A 22227-nucleotide genomic window follows, 5' to 3' on the forward strand; every position below is an offset into this window, starting at 1 on the left:
AAGAGGAGGCTGACAACGTTCAGGGGTCAACATTTGGCAGTGGACAGTATTTCAAATATTTACACAGCCATGTCCCTTTCTGAGGAATTGCAAACATTAGGGCTTTTTACACCAGAACTGCTGTACAGAAAGGCAAGTGTTAACAAGAAGGGGCTGGAAAATTCCCTCACTCATCTAAGTCAGGGCACTGAGCTTTGGGGAGCTAATTTGCGAACTCAAGGACCTAAAATAAACCACAGACCAGACCAGAGATAACAATGCTTTATTTGTACCTTTCAGCAACAGGAGAAATAATTGGAAGATGAAATTATCTGCTTTGTTGTAAAGTATAAAAACATTTAATTATAAATATTTAGCTAAAAAAGCGTGATTTATAAAATATAATCTGTGAAGATATATATACACAGTTTAATTGTTTAGCAATTCTTTCACCTGACATTAAAGAGTAGAGGTTTTTCTATTTATTATTCCACGCTCACAGTTTAGTGCTCACAGTTTAAGAAGCAAAAAGAGAGAAGTGAAAAAATTGACTGGTGAGTTTAGTTGTGAAAAGAAAAAAAATAAATGCATGAACTGGGGCAACAGCAGAGAGAGGATCCGAGCAAATCCTTGTTTTGAGAGAGGTCTCTGGGGGAACACAGCTCCCCTGCCATGACCTACAGCGCATATACCCAGACAGGCAGCAGGCATTGAAACATTTGTGGGCAAGTTTCCTGTGTTTGCAAAAGAGAATAGTTAATAATACAGTGCAAGCCCTTCCCAATTCAGTGCAGCTAAACATGCTGACCTCACTGCTCTTCCCTCTTGAGCAGATTGCCCAGTGTGCTGGGCTGGGGTTACCTGTCATGGCTCTAACGAAATCAAACAATGTCACCTTCATGATTCAGGGCATGAGCAAATTTCTAAACAGCACATCCCAGTGTACCCTCTGATTGCACTGTCCAGGGCAATATCCCTTAAAAACAGATACAGCTGCCTAAGGCTGGAAAAGCCAGCGAGGCCCTACAGTACACCGAATGGGATGGAATGTGAAAGAAGATCCATGGTCAGGCAACTCAGTTTGCTATTCCTCATTTAAAAGAGAGCCAGCTTCCTCTCTTGGAAGCCTTGGGAAATCTCACCTTTTATGGACAGGTTGGTTACTATGGCACTTCAGAGAAGAAGGACTGGAAGACTCTCCAACATGCTGGGTGCCAGTAGAAAAGCTACAGGAAATCATTACTTTGATCCATGTCCCTAGTAACTATCTTTCTCTCTTCACAGTGTTTTCACAGTGCCAGTGGCAGGGGGGTTAAGGAAGAACAAGAGGGCTAGTCAAGGATGGGTGACAACACCCAACAGCAGTACAAACATACAGGACATTGAGCTGTGCTTTGTACACCCTGATTTACACGAGACCTCGCTACTTGCCTGCAAGCAAGGAATGAATTCATAGGGAATTAAGAGAAAAAGGATGTACAGAAATGAAGGTAAGAATGAACTAGGTGAACACAGCACTTGTCAGTGCTCACCCATTATTTGCTCCCTGCTGTTTCTGCTTCAGGGTGATGAGCTGCTGGCAGTTCAGAGCAGACAGTACAGACACAGCTCTTACAACTCACATTGCTGTGAATGCACCATAACTGCAAGAGGTGTGCCCTTAGGAACTCAGGAGGATCTTCAGGAGAGGAAGGCTAGCAAAGCTGTAACGAGTTTTAGGCAGGATCCAGGCAGTTCTCTCCCTGGTCTGGGAAACATACCAAGTCATGTGCAACCTTGGAGTGCATGTTGGCTGGTTGGTTACTGGGTAAATGCAGATTTTAACTCCCTGAAAGCTGCTCGGCGGTGTTTCCTTTCTTCCTCTTCCCTCTTTCGCTCATCCTGCTCAGCTTTTATCTCTGCTTCAAACTTACTGGCTGAAGAGAGGGCTTGAGCCTTTGCAAGAAAGAAAACAAAACAATGTCAAGCTTTGCATCAGAGGGAGAGCCAGAGCCTGAACTACTCCTCGATGAGCAAGGAAGATCTGTCAGGATGGGTCAAGCACTCATTACACTGCAGTGCTTGGGTGTTACACCCAATGCCTGGTAGCTTGCTTGACTTTAGCATCAATAAAAGAAAGGTCAATTCCTAGTAAGTCACTAACAAGTGACCACAACAATGCTGTCAGCACTGGGCCACATACATTTTTCCTATAAGCAGGCAGCACAGCAAAAGTTGTGAGGATACAGTGGGAGGAACTACTGCAGAAAACAGTTCTGAATCACAGCCAGCTCTGAGAACATTATACTGTACCATGGATAATCTGCAGATCAAAGAGACATTGTTTATTTGCTGGCTATTTTTCCAGCTTTCATCTCAGTACATCTGCTGTGCAATAGCTGTGCTACACTCTTGGGAAAAAACTTCTTATATAAACAAGCAGGATTATTTTCTCTCCAAGGGAGCTTTCAAAAAGGGGGCTTTGTCAGCCTGGAATAGTGCAAAGCTCTTCCTGCCAACCCCAGGACCCTGCAGAACAATTTTGATTCCAAAGGTTACAGAGAAAGAGATGTCTGAAATCCTACACTCCAAAATCCTCCATTCACCACCAAACTCAGAGTATTCAGGATGGCGGAGGCTTTGCAAAATGAGAAACTCAGTCCCATTAGTTTCCAGGACACATTTGTCTGCCAAAGCAGTCAGTCAGCTAGAGCTGCCAGGCACGGGGACACAGGTCACCCTGCCAGCCAGCTCTACCAGGGTGGAAACCATCACAGAGACAGTGAATTAAGCCCTTCTGGTGCTGACTGATCAGCAGAGGATGGCTGTAGCTGGGGTCAGAAGGCTGTAGCTAGTGTCACACATGAAGTTTGAAGGGAAAAGCTATGGCTGAGTTGGTGGGGTGGGGGCATGAAATACGCATCCTTTGAGCTAGGGAGAAAAGTGGCTATGTCTTCTAATGAAAAGCAAGCAGGGTCAGTGTCTCAGTGGCAATCAATGCCTGTGTGCAGAGCTTCCTCATGTTCCTCTGTGCCACACCATACCTTAGCTTCAAAGAAGTTCTTGGCTCCTTTGACTCCCTCAATGGAGACATCTATCTCAGAGAGCTTCGCGAGGGTCAACAGCCCACTGTCCTCCTCGAGTTCCCCAGCTGCTGCTTTATGGAAAATCAGCAGGAACTGGCAAGACAAGAGAGGAAAGACTCAAGTTCTTCACTGAGGCGCAAACAATTTAAAATGCAGACAATGCAGACATTTACCTGGAGGAGGCTGGACCCTGCATTTCTGAGCAAAGGAAGCCATGTCTAGATAAATGAAGTGGCACACACAACTTGCGCTCCAGCATCCTGGCTCTGGCACGCAGCCCTGTTGGACTCAGGGATAGAAACCTCATCAGAAGAAGGTTTTCTGGGGAGCAGGGCCCTGGTGAAGTGCAGTTCCTACTGTGAGCTGGGCTGCTGCACAGCCAGAGGGAGAAGCCCACCTCTCACTTGCCTGGTACAACTGTACAGCAGGCTCAGTTACACCTCTTTATGTCCTCAAACCCTAATGGCATATTCATAAGACCCCTCACCAGCTTCCACAGTGCTTTGAGGGCTCAGATCACATCCAGTGACCATGAAAGCAGGGCAAGGACAGCCCTGGCTCACACCTGAACCCCAGTGCCCTGCACCCCACCACGTGCCTGTTGGGAGAGAGCAGCAGCACAAGTGTGTGCCCTTGGCAGGGACCTGGGGGCTGCCTGCTGAGAAGAACCTGCCTCTCTCCTTCCCAAGCCCTATGGCCCATGTGGTACAGGAGGGGAAAACAAAACCAAGGTCAAACAAATGCACCAGGAGAATAGAACATAGCTCAGTTTTCTAGGGCATGGGAAAAGTGACTTCAATCAAGCCATGGAGCTCTGCCTCAGCCTGTCCCAGGCTGGTTAACTACAGGGAGCAGAGCCCATGTACTCCTGTTGTGCCCATGAAATCAGGTACCAGAGATCTGCTCTAAGGCTGCCAGGGTCAGGCCAGAGGCAGATATCAGACTGGCTTCAACCAGTGTCCACAGGTCAGCTGGTTTTGAAACCTTTGTCCTGCACTGGACCACAGACATTTGACAAACCCAAGTCATGACAGCAGAGTGCATATTGACCACAAACTGCAGAAGGAGCCACTCAAAGAGACCCACCCCCTCCAGGAAAGCACACTTCTTTCTTTTTTAATCTGGAGAAACAAGATCTACCTGCTTACAAAGACCCCTGCACCACCTCCAACCTGCTAACCCAGCTCCAGGTTAGCATGCGGATGTTCTATGCCTAATATGAGGTCCTGTAACTCCCTGCTATTCTCGGCCACCCCAGGAGGTGTCCCGGCGCTTGGCACAGTGTGGAAAGAACAGAGACGGGGACAAGTCACTCGGGTACAAAAGCAGCACAAGCGACGAAGCTGTGTCAGAGCACAGGAGCAGCACCTCCCTGCAGCGCCCTGCTCCTCGGCCTGCGGAGCGGTCCCGGAGGAGGGCAGCAGAGCCCCGGCTGCCCGCCTGCTTCCCGCGGCCGGAGGGGCAGGAGGTTGGGAAGGGCTCCCACGGGGCAGGGCGTGGGGGTGACGGCAGCGGTGTCACCAGGCAGCGGTGTCACCAGGCAGCGGTGTCACCAGGCAGCGCTCCACGCACCGCCCCGGAACCCGAGTGCTCAGCACAGAGCAGGGGGCGGGAGGGAATTTTTTCCCCCCTACAAACACCTCTAAGGAATGGAATGCTGCTCTGCTGAAAGGCAGAACACCCTGCTGGGAAAGAACCCAAATCCTCCCCAAGATGTCCTCTCCCTCAGATCCACCAGGCTTGGGCTGGTTCCTCTCCTCCTCCAGCAGGCACGGGGACTCACAGGGCTGGCAGCCAGGCTGGCTTTAGTTATGGTTCCTCCTCAGTTTCTGCTCCACTCTGCGAGCCCCACTTCCTGGCATTGGAAAAGGGCAACAGAAGCAGCACAATCCTGAGGTCTGGTACAGCTGTCACCCAGGGAGGGAATGGAAACACCCAGTCATGAGTACAACTGTGAATGAATCATCCTGATACTAGGGGTTGGGGCAGCAACCCTTCCTTCCGTGGAGCACAGGCTGAGCTCAAGGAAACCAGGGACAGAGCCACTGCTGAGGTGGATATGATGTGAACACCAGCCCCAGGGAGCCAACCAGGGAGACCATGGGGCACCACGCCAACTTCCCCAGGAGCTCTGGAGCAACCCCTCCTCATGTAAGCACACCCCTTGCAGCCCACCCCACAGTTGTTTGCTCCCCAGGCATTGGTTCTCACCAATGGGAAAATCCACATTCAGTCTCTAGATGAGCTCCCATCGCCAGCCCACCTCACTCCCCTGCTGGGCCCAGGACACACCTGCAGCTAAGCCTCAGGGAGATGTCAGTGGAGAAGCAAAGGTGAATAATGCCAGTGCTTTTAAAAACTCTGCTCTCAAGGACAACGTGACACACACCTTCCACCCCACTAGCCTCATAGGAGCTTTCACATCCCTTGTGACCCAACACCCACCCCAGTGTCTCACAGGGGTGGCAGGTGCTCCAGCCACCCACCTGGTGGCCACGTAGTGCGAGGGAAGGCACATCCCAGCTGGCAACCACAGCCTGGCAGCAGCTTGCCTGAGCAGCAGGCACCCAGGGCTGTGCTCTGCACTAGCCCAGCTGGCAAATACACAAATTGGGGCAGCACGGGAGCTGCTGCAGGCCTGGGGGGCAGTGGGTGGCTTTTAGCAGGTTCTAGATAGCAGCTACAATTAGACATTCCTATTATAGCAATTACCTCTGGCTTCCTGTGGCAATGGCTGAACTAGACAGTCAGAGCTGCTTTCATCCCCCACACTGTACCTAATCTTTTTAAACCTAAATTTCTTTGCTTGAGTCACAGAGGGAGTCATGTGCAGTTAATTGTTGATGTATTACTGGATGCTCAAAGGTCAGTGGTACAAGGCAGCTCTGCTCACGGGGCCAGCAGTTCCACAGCAGCAGAGCTACACAAGCCTGTGACAGCCCCCAGGGGAAAGGAGGACATGACACCGCTCAGAGCAGCAACAAAAGGTGAACTGTTGCAAGTGGAAGGCGTCCTCACCAATTCCCTGGCCAGGCCAGGAGAAGCAGGTCTTCAGGCAGGTGTGGCAGAACTTGGTAGAGAGGCAGGCAGGACCCGCCCAGTGCTCAAGTTACACCCTGCTGAATTTGGACACTGTTGAACTAGGGTTTCTCTTCATGTTTGTTGGAGCACCCTGAGTCAGCTTGGTCAACCGCCACCTGCTTGCAGGTCACCACCAGCAGGAAGAGGAGTGGGGCAGGGTTATAGGCTGGTTCAGGCCTCCTCATCCAGCAGGAAACCTGCCTCCCTGCCATCCTGCCTGGACGCAGCAGCTGGACACGGCACATCTACAATGAGGCAAGCAGCACCCTGCTCCTCTCTGCCCAGGAAGCTCTGGGCACATGCCAAAGCTGCTGTGTAATTTGTCCCCAGAGCTCTGCCAGGACTGCTCCTTTGTTCCCACCCATGTGCCACTCGAGCTGGCAGTTGGTTGGGCACAGTTTTGCATCTGGCAAGAAGCAACAGCAGCCGCAGCTGCTGCCAAGGGCCGGGGGCACCGGCAGCCCATGCTGGGCTGAGCTCCAAGCAGGTGGCAGCAGAAGAGAAGCTGCTCTGCTGCTGGTGCCAGGACACCACCACATCTTCCGGGGCCTGGAGGATAGACACTTCTCCTTCCCACCCCCTGCAGCAAGCCCAGAGGCTACTCCCAGCTCTTCAGCCAGGGTGAAGGTGGCCCAGGGGGCAGGCAGGGAGGGCTCCTCCGGCCCCCGCAGTGATTTGGCAGCTGCAGCCTGACCTAGGGCCAAGGCACTGTGCTCCTCCTGCTCCACTGGATTCTTTGCTACCCCTAGTTCACCTCTGACCAGGCACGTTTCCTTTCCTGCCCACAGGAGCTGCCAGCTTCGGGCTTCTCTGGTGGGCACTGACAGGCTCTCACTGCCCAGCTCTGCCTGTCTTTCCCCCTCACTATGGCCAGGCCCTGTAACCCAAGGGTCTTAGGCTTCTGCCTTCTCCTGCTGCCCTCTTGCAGCAAGAGAAATGCAACACAGCCCCTGGGGGATGAGAGCAGGAGGAGATGGTGTGATGTGCCAACACAGAGAGACCATGCAGCAGCTCCACGAGCTGCCAGTGTCCCCTCACAGCCCTGGCTACTCATCCTCCCTCCCAGGCACTGCCAAGGGTTATGACACTTCTAACGTGAAGAACTTGATAACCTGAGCTGTGGAGAGCTCTGCAGGTCATCTCCACAACCAAGCCCCCACCCTGCAAGAGGCACAGCGAGGGCACAGTCCCTGCAGGAACAGGGACAGCAGCTGCTGGGGTCCAGGGCAGCTGTCCCCGGGCAGGGGGAGCAGGACAGCAGCACAGCCCTCCCATGGCTGCCCGACACGGGTAGTGCTGGCCCTGCTGCTGCCTGTGGGGCTGCCAGCAGGTCAGAAAGCCACCGTGTGATGTACATCCTGACTGAGACAGCCACCAGTGTGTGGGAGGTGGAGATGATGCAAAAGGTGGTTTTGATGCTGGGCGAGCCAGGAACCCCAAGAGCCCACAGGTCACTGCTCAGACTCCCTCTCCCCTCTGCCCAGCAGCAGGTTCTGGCTGCCCACGCCAGTCCCAGCAGTCCCAGCACAGGGTGACAGCCAGGCCTCTTGGCTGGGTGTCCCTGCAGAGCCAGCAGTGCCCAAGTGCTGCTTTGCCATGCTTGCTCCTCGCCGTAGGGAGATGACAGCCCCTCCTGCAGCTTGCTGGTCAGGGCTGGTCCTGCACCCCGTGAGACCAGCCGCTCTGAGCAGAGCCCGTCCCTGCGCCTGAAATGAGGCCTGAGTTGCTGCACTGCAGGAGCCCAGCAACAAGGCCTTGTGACAGAGGGGACATGCCACCCCCAGCTATGGCAGGGAGCTCTGTCTGCACACCCAGGCAGCTGCAGCAGGGTTCAACTGCATTCCCAAAGCAGGCAGAGGTTGGAGAACTCTGACATCAGGCACCATTACTGCCACATGCAGAGGGATGTTGACAGTGGTGCAGACCACCAGCTCCCTATGGCATGGGGATGCCCACCTGCACCTCCTCTGTACCCCACTGCTGGAGAAACACGGAGGAGACAGTGGTACCTACAGCCAGAGCACAAGGCCTGGCTGCCTCCTCCCTCCACCCTGCAACCACATCCCCGACTGCTCCTGCAGTCATCCTCACCTCACGGAAGCTGAGCTTCCCATCAAAGTCCTCATCCACCTCCTTGATCATGTTCTTCAGCCCCAGGTGGGTCTGCGGGGCTCCCAGCTTTTCCATCATCAGCTTCAGCTCCATCAAGTCAATGTACCCATCCCGTCCCGAGTCGTACCTGCAGGGTGCAAAAGGGAAGGGGTTAGCTCTCCTCATCCTCCATACCCATCTTCCCAGAAGAGGAACTGTGCAGATAGATCAAGTCACGGGGTGGTTCAAGGCTCAGGGGAGAGAGGAAGCTGCACAACAGGGCCAGTGCTGAGATATATTAAGCTTGGGGAAGTAGCGAGCAGCTTTCAGAGCTGTCTCACCAGAGAGAGAAGTGCTCAGGGGAGCTCAGACCAAACCCCACACACAGAAGCAGCACAGAGGAACCCGGCTTATCTCAGTGGGATTTCCATCTCGCCCACTTGCCTGTCCAGCACAACAGTTACCTACACACAGCTTACACCACACAGTGAGGCAAAGGCACACTGGAGCCAGCTGCTGCCAGGCCTCCTGCTCCTTCAAAGGAGAAACAAGGAGCAGAGACCAACCAGAAAGCAGCCATCTGTCTTTGTAAGCAAAACACCCCCCCTCCAGCTGTTAAAATCTTTCCTCTCCAAAGTGGTTTTGCACTGCATGGGCACTGTGTTCAGGGGAGCCCTTTGCCCTGTGTCCTGGGGCAGAGCAGCAGGGGCAGCCCCGGGGGAGCACAGCAATCCCAGCTGGTGCCCAGGTCTGCAGCAGGGCCAGGCTGGCAGAGGGAACTGCTGCCCACGGGTGGGCTCCACCCCCAGTGGAGCACAAAGGACAGCAGGTTCTCTGGAGGAGGAGAGAGCACCCATGCAAGGGGCACAGTGACCTGCAGTGCTCAGCCCAGGGACCCTGTGCCCAGTCCTCCCCTGCACCCACAGTGGGTGCGAGTGAAGCATCCAGTCAGCAACCAGCATTTGGCAACTACCAGGAGGTCGCTGGGCTTCAGAGGCCAACAGCTGGTGGGACAGGCACTCTGCTCTCAGACAGCCCCTCAGCAGCCCTCCCTCATCCTGGTTCTGTCATCAGGTCCAGCAGAGCCAGGGGCTGGAGGGAGAGAACAGGGCAGGGTCTGGTGGGCCACCCTCACTCTAACCCACAGCCTGCCCCTGCCCCTTCCCCCCAACCTCAACAGAGGTAAATCCCATCAGGAATGCAGGAAGGAAACATCAAGCACAGGCACTGAGGCTCTCTCCCCTTGGTGAGGCCTGCCAAAGCCTCTCACCCATCATCTCCCATTGACTGTTAGCTCTCTTCCAAAGGGATGAGGGCTGCAGCTGTCCCAGACAGAAAACCAGCACAGTTGTGGTCACCCTAGAAGAGAGCCCTTTCCAGCTAAGAAAGCTCAGGGAAAGCTGTGGCAGTGGAAGGCACAAGCAGAACCATTGGCCTGAGCTGCTCACAGGCATGGGCAGCACAGGCAGGGCTGCAGCCCAGAGCTCTGCCCCTAGCACAGCCACAGGGTGCTTTTCCTCCAAACTAAGGTGGCCTCCTCAGCTTTCCAGAGTCCCAACACTTCCACAACCATCCTTTTATGCTCTCTGTCCCTCTATTTTTCCAAAGGTCCCAGGTCCAAATGACAAGGGATGTCACCACCAGGCTGGCATGCAGTCCTGCTACCATTCTGCCTGCACAGCCAGCAAACCAGTGAGCCCACCACAGCTTTCTGGAAACCTAGGAAAGAAACCTCCATAAGAGCAGAAACCAGGTCACCGACCTGAGGCGTCACAGGGAGTAGAAGCAGTGGGTTCATCACAGCAAGGAAGGTGTTGGTTAATTAAGGCACATGTTCACAGCATCACTCAACCCCGCTCCAGACGCACTTTCAAGCATAACAAGTGCAATACTTAATTGTCAATTTGCTTTTCCTTGAAGTTTGGGAAAAAGGGTGTGGAGCCATTCCTCTGGAGTTGCAGAGGCAGCACCTTTGATCAGATAAAGCAGCAAAGTATGGGGTGGCCTGGAGGCCCTGGGGGCTGGGGGTGCTTTTGGCCCCAGCAAGCTCATGCTCCTATGGCTGGGTGTGGAACCAGGGTGACACTGAGGTCCCCTCCAGGGGCTGCCCATCCCAGCTCGGGACACTGCCCCGGACCCTCTCGTGGAACTGAAGGGGAGCACAAGCCCAGCCCGTGCCAGCCGTGCTCACCTCACACTTCAGCCACAGACACGACCTGCAGGCAGACACGGAGCCCGGGGACCAGCGCTGCCCCGAAGGGGTTAAGCGTGCAGCGCAGCTCCGGGCTGTCCCCCCGCAGGGGCCGCACAAAGCCGGGATTGTCACAACCCGGTGGCTGGTGGCAGCGCAGCCCACGTACCAGCCAGACAGCGGGTGTCTGCAGGGCGGGCCGGGGTGCACCCCAAAACTTGCCACCGCGCCCTCGCTGTGGGGAGGGCGGGACGGGGGCGCTGAACCCCCCGGATTCGCGGTGCCAGCCCCGCAGAGCTGGAGCAGCGCCGGGCAAACTGCCGCGCTCCCTCCCCCCGAACAGCCCAGCACCCCGGACCGGCGCAGCCACTCGCAACCAGGGTCCAGGCTATTTAGGGAGCGGCTCCTTCCTCGGCCCCACGGGCGGCACCTCGTGGGGCGGATGATGCTCCCGGCGCATGGCAGCCCTGCCAAAAACCCCTCTGCCTGCCCGGCCCGGCCCTCCAAACCCCTCTGTCTGCCCTCGGAAAGTTCCCCAAGCCCTGCTGTCTGTCCTTTGGGAGCTCCTTCCAGGCCCCAGGGCCGCTCAGGCCCATTTCAGAGCAGCCCCGTCCAGGTGACGGACACTGGCCAGTGCTCACAGGAGGGCACGCGCCCCAGCGTCCCAGGGAGCCACCTCGTCCCGTGTGGACAAGGAGCAGCACCCAGGAGCCCGCAGCACTGGGGTGCCCTGCCAGCCCTGCCACCACCCGCTGTCCTGCCGTGACACCGCAGCTTTGCTGCCTCCAGGCTCCGAGCTCCCCGGGCCGGGAGCCAAGCCCGGTGACGTGCGGCGTTACGGGCAGCGGGGCCCTCGTGCCAAGGGGCAAAACCACCCGGTCCCAGCCACAGGCAGCTCAGCAGCTCGGCAGTGCCACACGGGTCCCCACCTGTGCCGTGGGAAGCCGCGGGCAGCGCCCAGGGGCACGGCTGGAGCGGCAGGGTCCCTCAGCCTTCCTGGCAGCGGGTGAGACGCCGGGAGCAGCTGCCAAGATCTGCTGCAACGAGGATGCACCCAGATTCCCACGCTGGCTGGATTCCACCCAGGCTGAGCAGCGTGCCCAGCTGGTCGGGGGGGGGAAGCAGGAGCAGAAATGGGGAGAGGAGGGAACGCTTGCTGAACAGCCTTGCTTAAGAGCAAGAAGTGTGTTTAGGCACAACTACTGCCCAAGTACAACCACTGTGCTGGTGTTGGGCAGCTTAGCTGGGAGGGTCACGCTGCAGAAGAAAGAGTGATCAGAAAGGGAAGAGGAAGGAGGTGCTGAGGACTGCATCACCCCTTCCGACTCTGCAGTCACCTCCCAGCCTGCAAAACCCCAAGGAAAGCAAAAGCTGAACGAGACATCCCAAATGCTGAAGGATCAAAGAGCAGTTTCTAAACATTCACACTTCTTGAGAAGGACTGGAAAGAAAACCTGCCCTCCCTGTACACAGTCACTGTACCTGAGCTTGCTCTACATGGTACAGGCACCTGTGCCTTGATCTGCAGTTCCTGATCGCTGCAACAGCCTAATGCAGCCTTTGACATAAAGCAGCCACAGTAATGGTGCTGAAGGGGTAATAATCTCTAAAACATTTCAAAATCCTTTCCAAGTAGGTCTTTATTCCCTCTGAGTGTTGAGTTTCACCTTACATGGAGAGGGAGGTGCTGATCTCTTCTCCCTGGTACCCAGTGATAGGATGGTGGGAATGGTTCAAACCTGCCTCAGGAGAGAACTAGACTGGACATGAGGAAGCCTGTTCCAGTGTCTGACCACCCTCTCAGTAACGAGACGCTCCTGGAGAGGTGGACAATGCCCCAAGCCTGTCAGTGTCTAAGAGGCACCTGGACAATGCTCTTAACGTGCTTTTAACTTTTGGGTCAGCCCTCAAGTGGTCAGGCTCTCAGAGCAGATGATTGTCATAGGTCCCTTCCAACTGAAATATTCTATTCAGTTGCAAAGCGCTTTGGAAATCATTCCTCCATACTGAGGTGGGGACAGGAACAGGCTCCTTGGCTGCATGCAGCTCTGTCCTCCCCAGCCTGGGCAGCAGGAGCTCTCCTGCTCTTGGAGGGACACGAGGTGAGATGAAAGTCTCCTCCATGATGCTGGGCAAGACACCAAGCCACCAAAGCCTGCAGGGCCCAGGCTGGGAGGCTAAGAGCCCATGGGACTGACCTTCCTGAGTGCTGGGACTCCAGAAACAGCCAGGCACAGGGCAGAGACAGCTGGGCACACGAGGAGCACAGCAGTCCTGGAGCAGCCCATCAGACACATCCCTCAGCAGAGGGGCACCTGGCAAGGGTCTTCCAAGTGGCTCCAGGAAGGCAAGGGGACACCACAGCCTCTCCCACCAACCAGGCACATGGCACTGGCTAAACATGTGGGCAAGACATGAAATTCTCTAACTACAAACGCAATAGCAAGGCTGGAATTCCTCCACTCCCTCGCACTCTGCGGATGAAGCCAGTGGCTGTTTTCTTCCCCCTCACCTCCCTCAGAAAGGTCACTTCTGCCAGGCCCAGCCTGGCTTTTCTGCCATTTCCTGGGACAAGTTGGCACCACAGGGAGCTGCAACACTCCAGAACTCCTAAGGGTTCACTCGCCAGACTTGGGGATGGGAGGTTATCATGGTTACCACGGTCCTTGCACTTTGTCAGAACAGGGAGCTAATTGGGTCACATTATAATTAGCCTGAGCTGCAGACTTCCCAGTCCCTCTGCCAAAATATACCTACCCTGAGATCCACCTGCACCCAGCAGCCCCAGCACAATCCCAGCACCCACAGCCCATCATCAGGGAAACGGAGCAGGGGGGGATGCTGCCAAGAGCAGACTTGGGCAAGAGAGGGAAAAGTGAGGCCAGCTGTGACAGCAGGAGCAAGGAGCATCATTTCTGCTTTGGAAGGATGCTCCCAGCACAGCCAGCACCACGTGGCACCTGGATGGAGCACTGGATTTCAGAAAGTCCTACATTCAGACAAGCTCTTTGCTTCCACCCCAGCACAGGGTGGTCACAGCCACCCCCCATTCCCTGGAATGCCCTGACAGATGCTGAAGCAGCCATTACCACCAGCAACTGCTTCTTCTCAGCTAGAGCACCCTGGCCCAGCCCACACGATGCCTGGGGCCACAGATTCAAGTTTAGTCCAAATTACAGATTTTTAAGTCCCACTAAACTGATAAGAAACAATTTTGGATGAGAAGTCTCAGAGTAGAAACCTGGCAACCCATGGCAGGGAGAAGATACATCCCTGTCTGTCAAAGGCTTTTTACCATCAGTAAGAAAGATTCTGGGTTGTGATGGCCAGAGCAATAAGCCATACAGAGAATAAAATCCTTAATCACATTAACTCAAGCTCTGACCAGCAGGAATTAAGGGAAACATTTCCCCTCCTCATGGAGCACGTGGTGGCAGCCAATACTCTAAACAGGTCGCTAACAGCAGATGGAGCAAGGACCAGATCCTGACCACCACTAAAACCAGGTGCCTGTAACAGAGTGAAAACCAGGACAGGGTTTCCTGGGGAGCACATGGGGAGCAGGGGGGTGGGTCACAGCCCAGCTTCTTCCCCTTCTGGCAGGGCTGACAGGCGCTCAGCTGCGACAGTCCTCACAGGGCTCACAATGTTTTCCAGCTACATTGACCAGCTGATTAGCATTCAACTGCAAAGCCGAGGTTTTCCCGCTTACAAGGCTGGCGCTTAATGAGCTCATTGTTGAAAAATTCAGCTGCAATTCAGCTCTTCCACTTTTTATTTCCCAAACCACCACAGTTCCTTTCCTCGTCCCTATTGAGGCAGTGCTGCTGTCCGCTCCGGGCTCTCACCCACAGCTTTTGGGTGCTGCAGCTGCCAGCTCTGTTTGTCCTCCTGCTCTTGCAGTGCGACATCTCAGCCCTCTGCAGAGCAGGATCCCCTTTAACCCTGTCAAGTGGAGCAGCAGTCTCACACAGGCCCCTTTCCATGCCTAGGTGAGCTCAGAAAAGCCCACTGCCTGGTCTCCCACAGGGACAGCCCCAAAATGGGCCGGCAACACAGCATCAGGAGCTAGGAGTGTTCAACCAGGCTTTTGGTCTTCTCACCACAGTAACAGCCTCTAGGGTTCCCAAGGCAGCTTGCAGGTAGGAAGAGGAGGACCTAACAAGTTACAAACCCTACTGCAGTCATCTCTGTTAGCTGAAGTAGGTCTTTGCACCTTTCTGTGACAGTAGCACCTCCGTGGCCCTGCCTGCTGGTGCCTGGCAGGAGCTCAGCCCGTCCCGGCAGCCTGCCCAGCCACTCTCCTTGGGGCTGAGAGGACACCCGTCCCCAGGAGCACAGGGTTTTGTGGGGCTGGAGGGAACCCTGAGCACGGGTAATCGAAGCCACCCAGGCACAGCCCAACTGCAGGAGCCAGGACGGGACCCATGGGGGAGCAACACGGGCTGGATCATGGCCCCGGGAAGGGGGGAGCCTCTCCTCTAACAGGAGCAGCTCTCCACGTTGCCACCGGCCTTCCTGCCGGGAGGGGATCTCCACCCCAGACCCCAAGAAGGGGGAAGCCAGAATCAGCTGTGACCAAGCTTCCCTTGGGTGCCTGGGATGGAGCACGACGCCCGGAAAGGAGCCGTAGAGGGAGCACGGCTGGGCAGAGCCGCCAAGGCTGCTGGGGGGCTCGGGGGCACCGCTGCAGGCCCCGCCAAGCCCGCACCCGAGCCGGCGTGTCCCCCACAGCCACGTCTGTCGGATGCCACCAGCAGCAGCCACCCATCGCCCCGGACCCCGGCCGGGAGTCAAGTGCGCGTCTGGGACCAGCCCCAAATCCCACGCCAACCCAACTCCGCCCCCCCCCCAAAGCAGAGGGACAACGTGGGGAGCAGATGGCGCAGGTCACCGCCGCAGCGCTGCCAGCCCGACCGCAAAACCGCAGGGAAATGCGGACACCGAGAGCGGGCAGCCCCTCCCCAGATGTACCCCCGGGGGAAGGCGCTGGGAATGCCCGGGGGCGGGGAGGAGGAGGGCAGAGCCCCCGCAGGGAGGACAGGGACCGCGGAGGGGGCTCAGGGCCCCGCACCCGCCGGCAGAGCCGAGCCCCCCCCTGCCCCACTCACAGGCGGAACATGCGCTCCATGTCCTTGATCTGCCGGCGGCTGAACTCCTTGAACTCGGTGTAGGGGTTGAAGACGGCGGCGCGGCGGGGCTGGGCCGCCCCCTCGTTGATGTCCTGCCGCCGGCACAGCTTGGCGCTCAGCTCCGCGCCCGCGCTGGCCGTCAGGCAGCTCCGCTCCGCCTCCGCGCCCACCTCCGCCGCCTCGGACCCCGCCGCCTCGGCCTCGGCCGCCGCCCCGCTCTCCTCCAGCTGCAGCCGCCGCTGCAGCTTCTGCGCCAGCTCCTCCGAGGCCATGGCCCGGCCCCGCTCCGCTCCGCTCGGCTGGGCCCGCCCGCCCCGGCCCGCAACTTTATTCCCTCAGCCGGAGGGAGCGGGGCGGGACAGGGCGGGGCCGCGGGGCCGGGACGGGCGCTTAAGGAGGCGCGGGGAGAGGGGCGGCCGGGACCCCCGGGGCACCTCCCAGATCTGCACCCCCAGCCCCGCGGGGTGACCCCTTCGCCCGGCCGCTCCCCCGCACAGGAACCGCACAGCCGTACGGGCTGTCTCCCCACATGAACACACCTCTCCAGGCAGGGACGCCCCCACTCAAGTACCGCCGCACGGTCACCCCCTCACCCCCCCCCCGGGCAGGGAGCCCCCCAGGCAGCCCCCCCCTCCACCCCCGCGACCCACAGCAGGGCGCTGCGCCGGCTCTGGGGCACACACGGGCCATGGGCACCCCCCGCCCGCAACACCCCGCTCCCGGGGGGGCGAGGAGCCCCCACCCCGGCCGGGGGGAGCTGCCGGGTCCCGCCGGCTCCCAGGCCCCCAGCCCAGCCCACCCCTGCAGGCACAACGGGGCCCGTGCGGGGCAGAGGGACCCCTTAAGCCCCGCCGTGCGCCTTCCCTCCCTTATCTCCTTGGGCTAAAATTAACCCAGGACAAAGCTCCGCTCGGCTCTGGGCTCCCCCTCCTCCCGCAGAGACCTGGAAGGCCGGTGGCCCCTTCGCCCCGCCCCGCTCCCGCTGCCCCACCGCCGCTCCGCGGGGCACGGGGGGGTCACTGCGGGACCCTCCGGCCCGGGCCCGGCTGACAGGAGGCTGATGGTGCCCCCCGAGGTGGGATTAGGGCTGACGTGGGGCGGTTTAGGGTGGCTGCTGATGGGATTTACCCATGGGGAGGAGGGGGAGAGGAAAGCACCGGCTCAGACACGCCGCCTGCTTACGGCTCACGCGTGCCGAGCCTGTGTGTCACGGGGAACCTGTCACAGTGCCTGTTACGTGGCTGTTTCAGACCTCCGGGCAGGTGGCAAACAGCCCTCTGACCTGACAATGATGTGGTGACCTGCAGTTGACCCTCTAGGGCAAGCTCATTCGCACCAGACCTCCTCAGAAAATGTCTGCTGAGGCAGTTGGCATCAACCCTGCTGGATGCTTGGGCACCAGGGGTTGGGAGGCTGGGAGGTCACCACCACTTGTGCCACAGGAAGGCCACCACGGGTGTCTCACAGCAGGACTGCCCGAACACGAGGCAGCTGAGAGACAGGGATAGCATGTGATGAGCCCACACGGCTTTCCTGTCAAACAGTGCCACATCCCTGCTGGAGAGTGGATTCTTTCAGCTGAGGGACATGGAGAGGAGAACTCGGTCACTGGCAGCCCTGGAGATTCATGAGTCCAGAGGCACTTTCAGGGCTGCAGACACCTAAGTAGAAGCAGTGTGAAGTCATCAAGAGAACAAACAGGTTGCCATCTGCTGGAAATCAATTTCTGGGGTACAAGGTCACAGGTAAACACAATGAGGAAAGGACAGACATTCAAAAAGCAGTTGGTATGGACAGAGGTGACACAAGAGGAACAACTAAGACTGTAGGAATCAGATAATGGGGCAGTAATGGGTATGTACACTCCTGCAATAAGACAAAACTGAGTGATGTCAAAGGGTGTAAAGATGAGCAAAAAAAGAAAAAACAGCAGCAAATGGCGTGAGATGGAAGTACAGAAGAAAGACCTGTTGACAAGAGGAAGAGTAACAAGAGCCTAAACACAACCACAGAAAAAAAGAAAACCTGCTGATTCATAACACACATCCCACAACAAGCACATATCCAAAAAAAAAAAAAAATAACATAAACCAAGCAAAAGCCTACAGCACCCGGTATTCCCAGGCGGTCTCCCATCCAAGTACTAACCGGGCCCGACCCTGCTTAGCTTCCGAGATCAGACGAGATCGGGCGTTCTCAGGGTGGTATGGCCGTAGGCACCCCCACACCCCGCAACACCCCACTTACCCACCCGCACCCACACACACACACACCCCCCCCTGCCACACCGCCCAGCCCCGACCCAAGCCCGCTCCACCCACACCCACAACACCCGCACGCCGCCCCCGCGACCCCCGCCGCCACCATTCACCCCTCGCGCAACACCCCGACGCACAGACCCCGCACCCGCCTGGGCAAAACACCCACCCCAACAGACAACCGGGGCCATCCCCACACCCACCGCAGGAAAAGACCCTCCTGCAACACCCCGGCGGACAAACGGCGGCAACCCCACACCCGCCGCAGGAAACGACCCTTCGGCAACACCCCGACGGACAGGCCGGAGACGCGCCTGCACCCCTCGTGCCCCTCCAACCAAAAGCCACGCCCCGCGCCACCCCGGGACCCAAAAGGCGGCCGGAGCCCCACCCCTCAACGATCCATCCCCTGACCAAAAGCCACCACCCGCAACCCCCCCGGCAGCACAACGGGGCTTCCGCAACACCCCAGCACCTAAAAGGGGGACAACTAGCACCCCCTGACTACCCCCGACCACAAGCCCCTCCGGCAACACCCCGACAGGAACGGAGGGGATGCTCCTCCGGCCCGCCAGCACCCTGACCCTAAGCCCCGGCCCGCAACACCCCGACAGGAAAAAGGGGGGACGCACCTGCTCCCCTCGGCGCCCCCAGCCGCAAGCCCCGACCCCCACCAGCCCCTAAAGAGAGAACAACAGGGCTTCTGCCCCCTCCAGGCCAGACTCGGGGTTCCCCCCCGGCAAAAGCCTACAGCACCCGGTATTCCCAGGCGGTCTCCCATCCAAGTACTAACCGGGCCCGACCCTGCTTAGCTTCCGAGATCAGACGAGATCGGGCGTTCTCAGGGTGGTATGGCCGTAGGCACCCCCCACACCCCGCAACACCCCACTTACCCACCCGCACCCACACACACACACATCCCCCCCCTGCCACACCGCCCAGCCCCGACCCAAGCCCGCTCCACCCACACCCACAACACCCGCACGCCGCCCCCGCGACCCCCGCCGCCACCATTCACCCCTCGCGCAACACCCCGACGCACAGACCCCGCACCCGCCTGGGCAAAACACCCACCCCAACAGACAACCGGGGCCATCCCCACACCCACCGCAGGAAAAGACCCTCCTGCAACACCCCGGCGGACAAACGGCGGCAACCCCACACCCGCCGCAGGAAAAGACCCTTCGGCAACACCCCGACGGACAGGCCGGAGACGCGCCTGCACCCCTCGTGCCCCTCCAACCAAAAGCCACGCCCCGCGCCACCCCGGGACCCAAAAGGCGGCCGGAGCCCCACCCCTCAACGATCCATCCCCTGACCGAAAGCCACCACCCGCAACCCCCCCGGCAGCACAACGGGGCTTCCGCAACACCCCAGCACCTAAAAGGGGGACAACTAGCACCCCCTGACTACCCCCGACCACAAGCCCCTCCGGCAACACCCCGACAGGAACGGAGGGGATGCTCCTCCGGCCCGCCAGCACCCTGACCCTAAGCCCCGGCCCGCAACACCCCGACAGGAAAAAGGGGGGACGCACCTGCTCCCCTCGGCGCCCCCAGCCGCAAGCCCCGACCCCCACCAGCCCCTAAAGAGAGAACAACAGGGCTTCTGCCCCCTCCAGGCCAGACTCGGGGTTCCCCCCCGGCAAAAGCCTACAGCACCCGGTATTCCCAGGCGGTCTCCCATCCAAGTACTAACCGGGCCCGACCCTGCTTAGCTTCCGAGATCAGACGAGATCGGGCGTTCTCAGGGTGGTATGGCCGTAGGCACCCCCACACCCCGCAACACCCCACTTACCCACCCGCACCCACACACACACACACCCCCCCCTGCCACACCGCCCAGCCCCGACCCAAGCCCGCTCCACCCACACCCACAACACCCGCACGCCGCCCCCGCGACCCCCGCCGCCACCATTCACCCCTCGCGCAACACCCCGACGCACAGACCCCGCACCCGCCTGGGCAAAACACCCACCCCAACAGACAACCGGGGCCATCCCCACACCCACCGCAGGAAAAGACCCTCCTGCAACACCCCGGCGGACAAACGGCGGCAACCCCACACCCGCCGCAGGAAACGACCCTTCGGCAACACCCCGACGGACAGGCCGGAGACGCGCCTGCACCCCTCGTGCCCCTCCAACCAAAAGCCACGCCCCGCGCCACCCCGGGACCCAAAAGGCGGCCGGAGCCCCACCCCTCAACGATCCATCCCCTGACCGAAAGCCACCACCCGCAACCCCCCCGGCAGCACAACGGGGCTTCCGCAACACCCCAGCACCTAAAAGGGGGACAACTAGCACCCCCTGACTACCCCCGACCACAAGCCCCTCCGGCAACACCCCGACAGGAACGGAGGGGATGCTCCTCCGGCCCGCCAGCACCCTGACCCTAAGCCCCGGCCCGCAACACCCCGACAGGAAAAAGGGGGGACGCACCTGCTCCCCTCGGCGCCCCCAGCCGCAAGCCCCGACCCCCACCAGCCCCAAAAGAGAGAACAACAGGGCTTCTGCCCCCTCCAGGCCAGACTCGGGGTTCCCCCCCGGCAAAAGCCTACAGCACCCGGTATTCCCAGGCGGTCTCCCATCCAAGTACTAACCGGGCCCGACCCTGCTTAGCTTCCGAGATCAGACGAGATCGGGCGTTCTCAGGGTGGTATGGCCGTAGGCACCCCCACACCCCGCAACACCCCACTTACCCACCCGCACCCACACACACACACACCCCCCCCTGCCACACCGCCCAGCCCCGACCCAAGCCCGCTCCACCCACACCCACAACACCCGCACGCCGCCCCCGCGACCCCCGCCGCCACCATTCACCCCTCGCGCAACACCCCGACGCACAGACCCCGCACCCGCCTGGGCAAAACACCCACCCCAACAGACAACCGGGGCCATCCCCACACCCACCGCAGGAAAAGACCCTCCTGCAACACCCCGGCGGACAAACGGCGGCAACCCCACACCCGCCGCAGGAAACGACCCTTCGGCAACACCCCGACGGACAGGCCGGAGACGCGCCTGCACCCCTCGTGCCCCTCCAACCAAAAGCCACGCCCCGCGCCACCCCGGGACCCAAAAGGCGGCCGGAGCCCCACCCCTCAACGATCCATCCCCTGACCGAAAGCCACCACCCGCAACCCCCCCGGCAGCACAACGGGGCTTCCGCAACACCCCAGCACCTAAAAGGGGGACAACTAGCACCCCCTGACTACCCCCGACCACAAGCCCCTCCGGCAACACCCCGACAGGAACGGAGGGGATGCTCCTCCGGCCCGCCAGCACCCTGACCCTAAGCCCCGGCCCGCAACACCCCGACAGGAAAAAGGGGGGACGCACCTGCTCCCCTCGGCGCCCCCAGCCGCAAGCCCCGACCCCCACCAGCCCCTAAAGAGAGAACAACAGGGCTTCTGCCCCCTCCAGGCCAGACTCGGGGTTCCCCCCCGGCAAAAGCCTACAGCACCCGGTATTCCCAGGCGGTCTCCCATCCAAGTACTAACCGGGCCCGACCCTGCTTAGCTTCCGAGATCAGACGAGATCGGGCGTTCTCAGGGTGGTATGGCCGTAGGCACCCCCACACCCCGCAACACCCCACTTACCCACCCGCACCCACACACACACACACCCCCCCCTGCCACACCGCCCAGCCCCGACCCAAGCCCGCTCCACCCACACCCACAACACCCGCACGCCGCCCCCGCGACCCCCGCCGCCACCATTCACCCCTCGCGCAACACCCCGACGCACAGACCCCGCACCCGCCTGGGCAAAACACCCACCCCAACAGACAACCGGGGCCATCCCCACACCCACCGCAGGAAAAGACCCTCCTGCAACACCCCGGCGGACAAACGGCGGCAACCCCACACCCGCCGCAGGAAACGACCCTTCGGCAACACCCCGACGGACAGGCCGGAGACGCGCCTGCACCCCTCGTGCCCCTCCAACCAAAAGCCACGCCCCGCGCCACCCCGGGACCCAAAAGGCGGCCGGAGCCCCACCCCTCAACGATCCATCCCCTGACCGAAAGCCACCACCCGCAACCCCCCCGGCAGCACAACGGGGCTTCCGCAACACCCCAGCACCTAAAAGGGGGACAACTAGCACCCCCTGACTACCCCCGACCACAAGCCCCTCCGGCAACACCCCGACAGGAACGGAGGGGATGCTCCTCCGGCCCGCCAGCACCCTGACCCTAAGCCCCGGCCCGCAACACCCCGACAGGAAAAAGGGGGGACGCACCTGCTCCCCTCGGCGCCCCCAGCCGCAAGCCCCGACCCCCACCAGCCCCTAACGAGAGAACAACCGGGCTTCTGCCCCCTCCAGGCCAGACTCGGGGTTCCCCCCCGGCAAAAGCCTACAGCACCCGGTATTCCCAGGCGGTCTCCCATCCAAGTACTAACCGGGCCCGACCCTGCTTAGCTTC

The 22227-nt window shown here is 59.4% G+C and overlaps 1 protein-coding gene and 5 non-coding genes across 8 annotated transcripts; all 6 read right to left on the reverse strand.

Moving 5' to 3' along the window:
• Nucleotides 1-245: 245 nt before the first annotated feature.
• On the reverse strand, nucleotides 246-18924 carry EFHD1 (EF-hand domain family member D1). 3 transcript variants are annotated; one of them, XM_051626609.1, is made up of 4 exons: nucleotides 18906-18924; nucleotides 8217-8364; nucleotides 3003-3137; nucleotides 246-1914 (listed from the first exon to the last, which is right to left on the reverse strand). In XM_051626609.1, exons 2-4 carry the CDS (start codon nucleotides 8328-8330, stop codon nucleotides 1780-1782), a joined length of 384 nt encoding a protein of 127 aa, XP_051482569.1. In that variant the 5' UTR covers nucleotides 8331-8364; nucleotides 18906-18924; the 3' UTR covers nucleotides 246-1779. The 3 variants fall into 3 exon arrangements, with proteins under 3 accessions (XP_051482569.1, XP_051482567.1, XP_051482566.1); XM_051626607.1 differs by lacking the exon at nucleotides 18906-18924 and adding an exon at nucleotides 18001-18017; XM_051626606.1 differs by lacking the exon at nucleotides 18906-18924 and adding an exon at nucleotides 15519-15863.
• LOC127388044 (5S ribosomal RNA) lies at nucleotides 17639-17757 on the reverse strand. Its single transcript, XR_007890272.1, has one exon. It is a non-coding gene; the product is annotated as a 5S ribosomal RNA (ribosomal RNA).
• Nucleotides 18542-18660, reverse strand: LOC127388055 (5S ribosomal RNA). Its single transcript, XR_007890282.1, has one exon. It is a non-coding gene; the product is annotated as a 5S ribosomal RNA (ribosomal RNA).
• A 522-nt stretch (nucleotides 18925-19446) lies between the features above and the next one.
• On the reverse strand, nucleotides 19447-19565 carry LOC127388067 (5S ribosomal RNA). Its single transcript, XR_007890293.1, has one exon. It is a non-coding gene; the product is annotated as a 5S ribosomal RNA (ribosomal RNA).
• A 784-nt stretch (nucleotides 19566-20349) lies between these two features.
• On the reverse strand, nucleotides 20350-20468 carry LOC127388068 (5S ribosomal RNA). Its single transcript, XR_007890294.1, has one exon. It is a non-coding gene; the product is annotated as a 5S ribosomal RNA (ribosomal RNA).
• Nucleotides 20469-21252: 784 nt separating this feature from the next.
• On the reverse strand, nucleotides 21253-21371 carry LOC127388069 (5S ribosomal RNA). Its single transcript, XR_007890295.1, has one exon. It is a non-coding gene; the product is annotated as a 5S ribosomal RNA (ribosomal RNA).
• Nucleotides 21372-22227: the final 856 nt, after the last annotated feature.

This window comes from Apus apus, chromosome 8 (assembly GCF_020740795.1).
Source record: "Apus apus isolate bApuApu2 chromosome 8, bApuApu2.pri.cur, whole genome shotgun sequence".
NCBI classification, from domain to species: Eukaryota; Metazoa; Chordata; class Aves; order Apodiformes; family Apodidae; genus Apus; species Apus apus.

What these genes read in the sequence shown, in the direction of transcription:
- EFHD1 (XM_051626606.1), bottom strand. Translation starts at nt 15,811, where the DNA reads ATGGCCTCGGAGGAGCTGGCGCAGAAGCTGCAGCGGCGGCTGCAGCTG. An exon ending in ATGGAGCGCATGTTCCGCCT is followed by an intron (nt 8,365 to 15,518) that starts GTGAGTGGGGCA and finishes TGCACCCTGCAG; the next exon opens with GTACGACTCGGGACGGGATG. An exon ending in GGAAGCTCAGCTTCCGTGAG is followed by an intron (nt 3,138 to 8,216) that starts GTGAGGATGACT and finishes TTGTCTTGCCAG; the next exon opens with TTCCTGCTGATTTTCCATAA.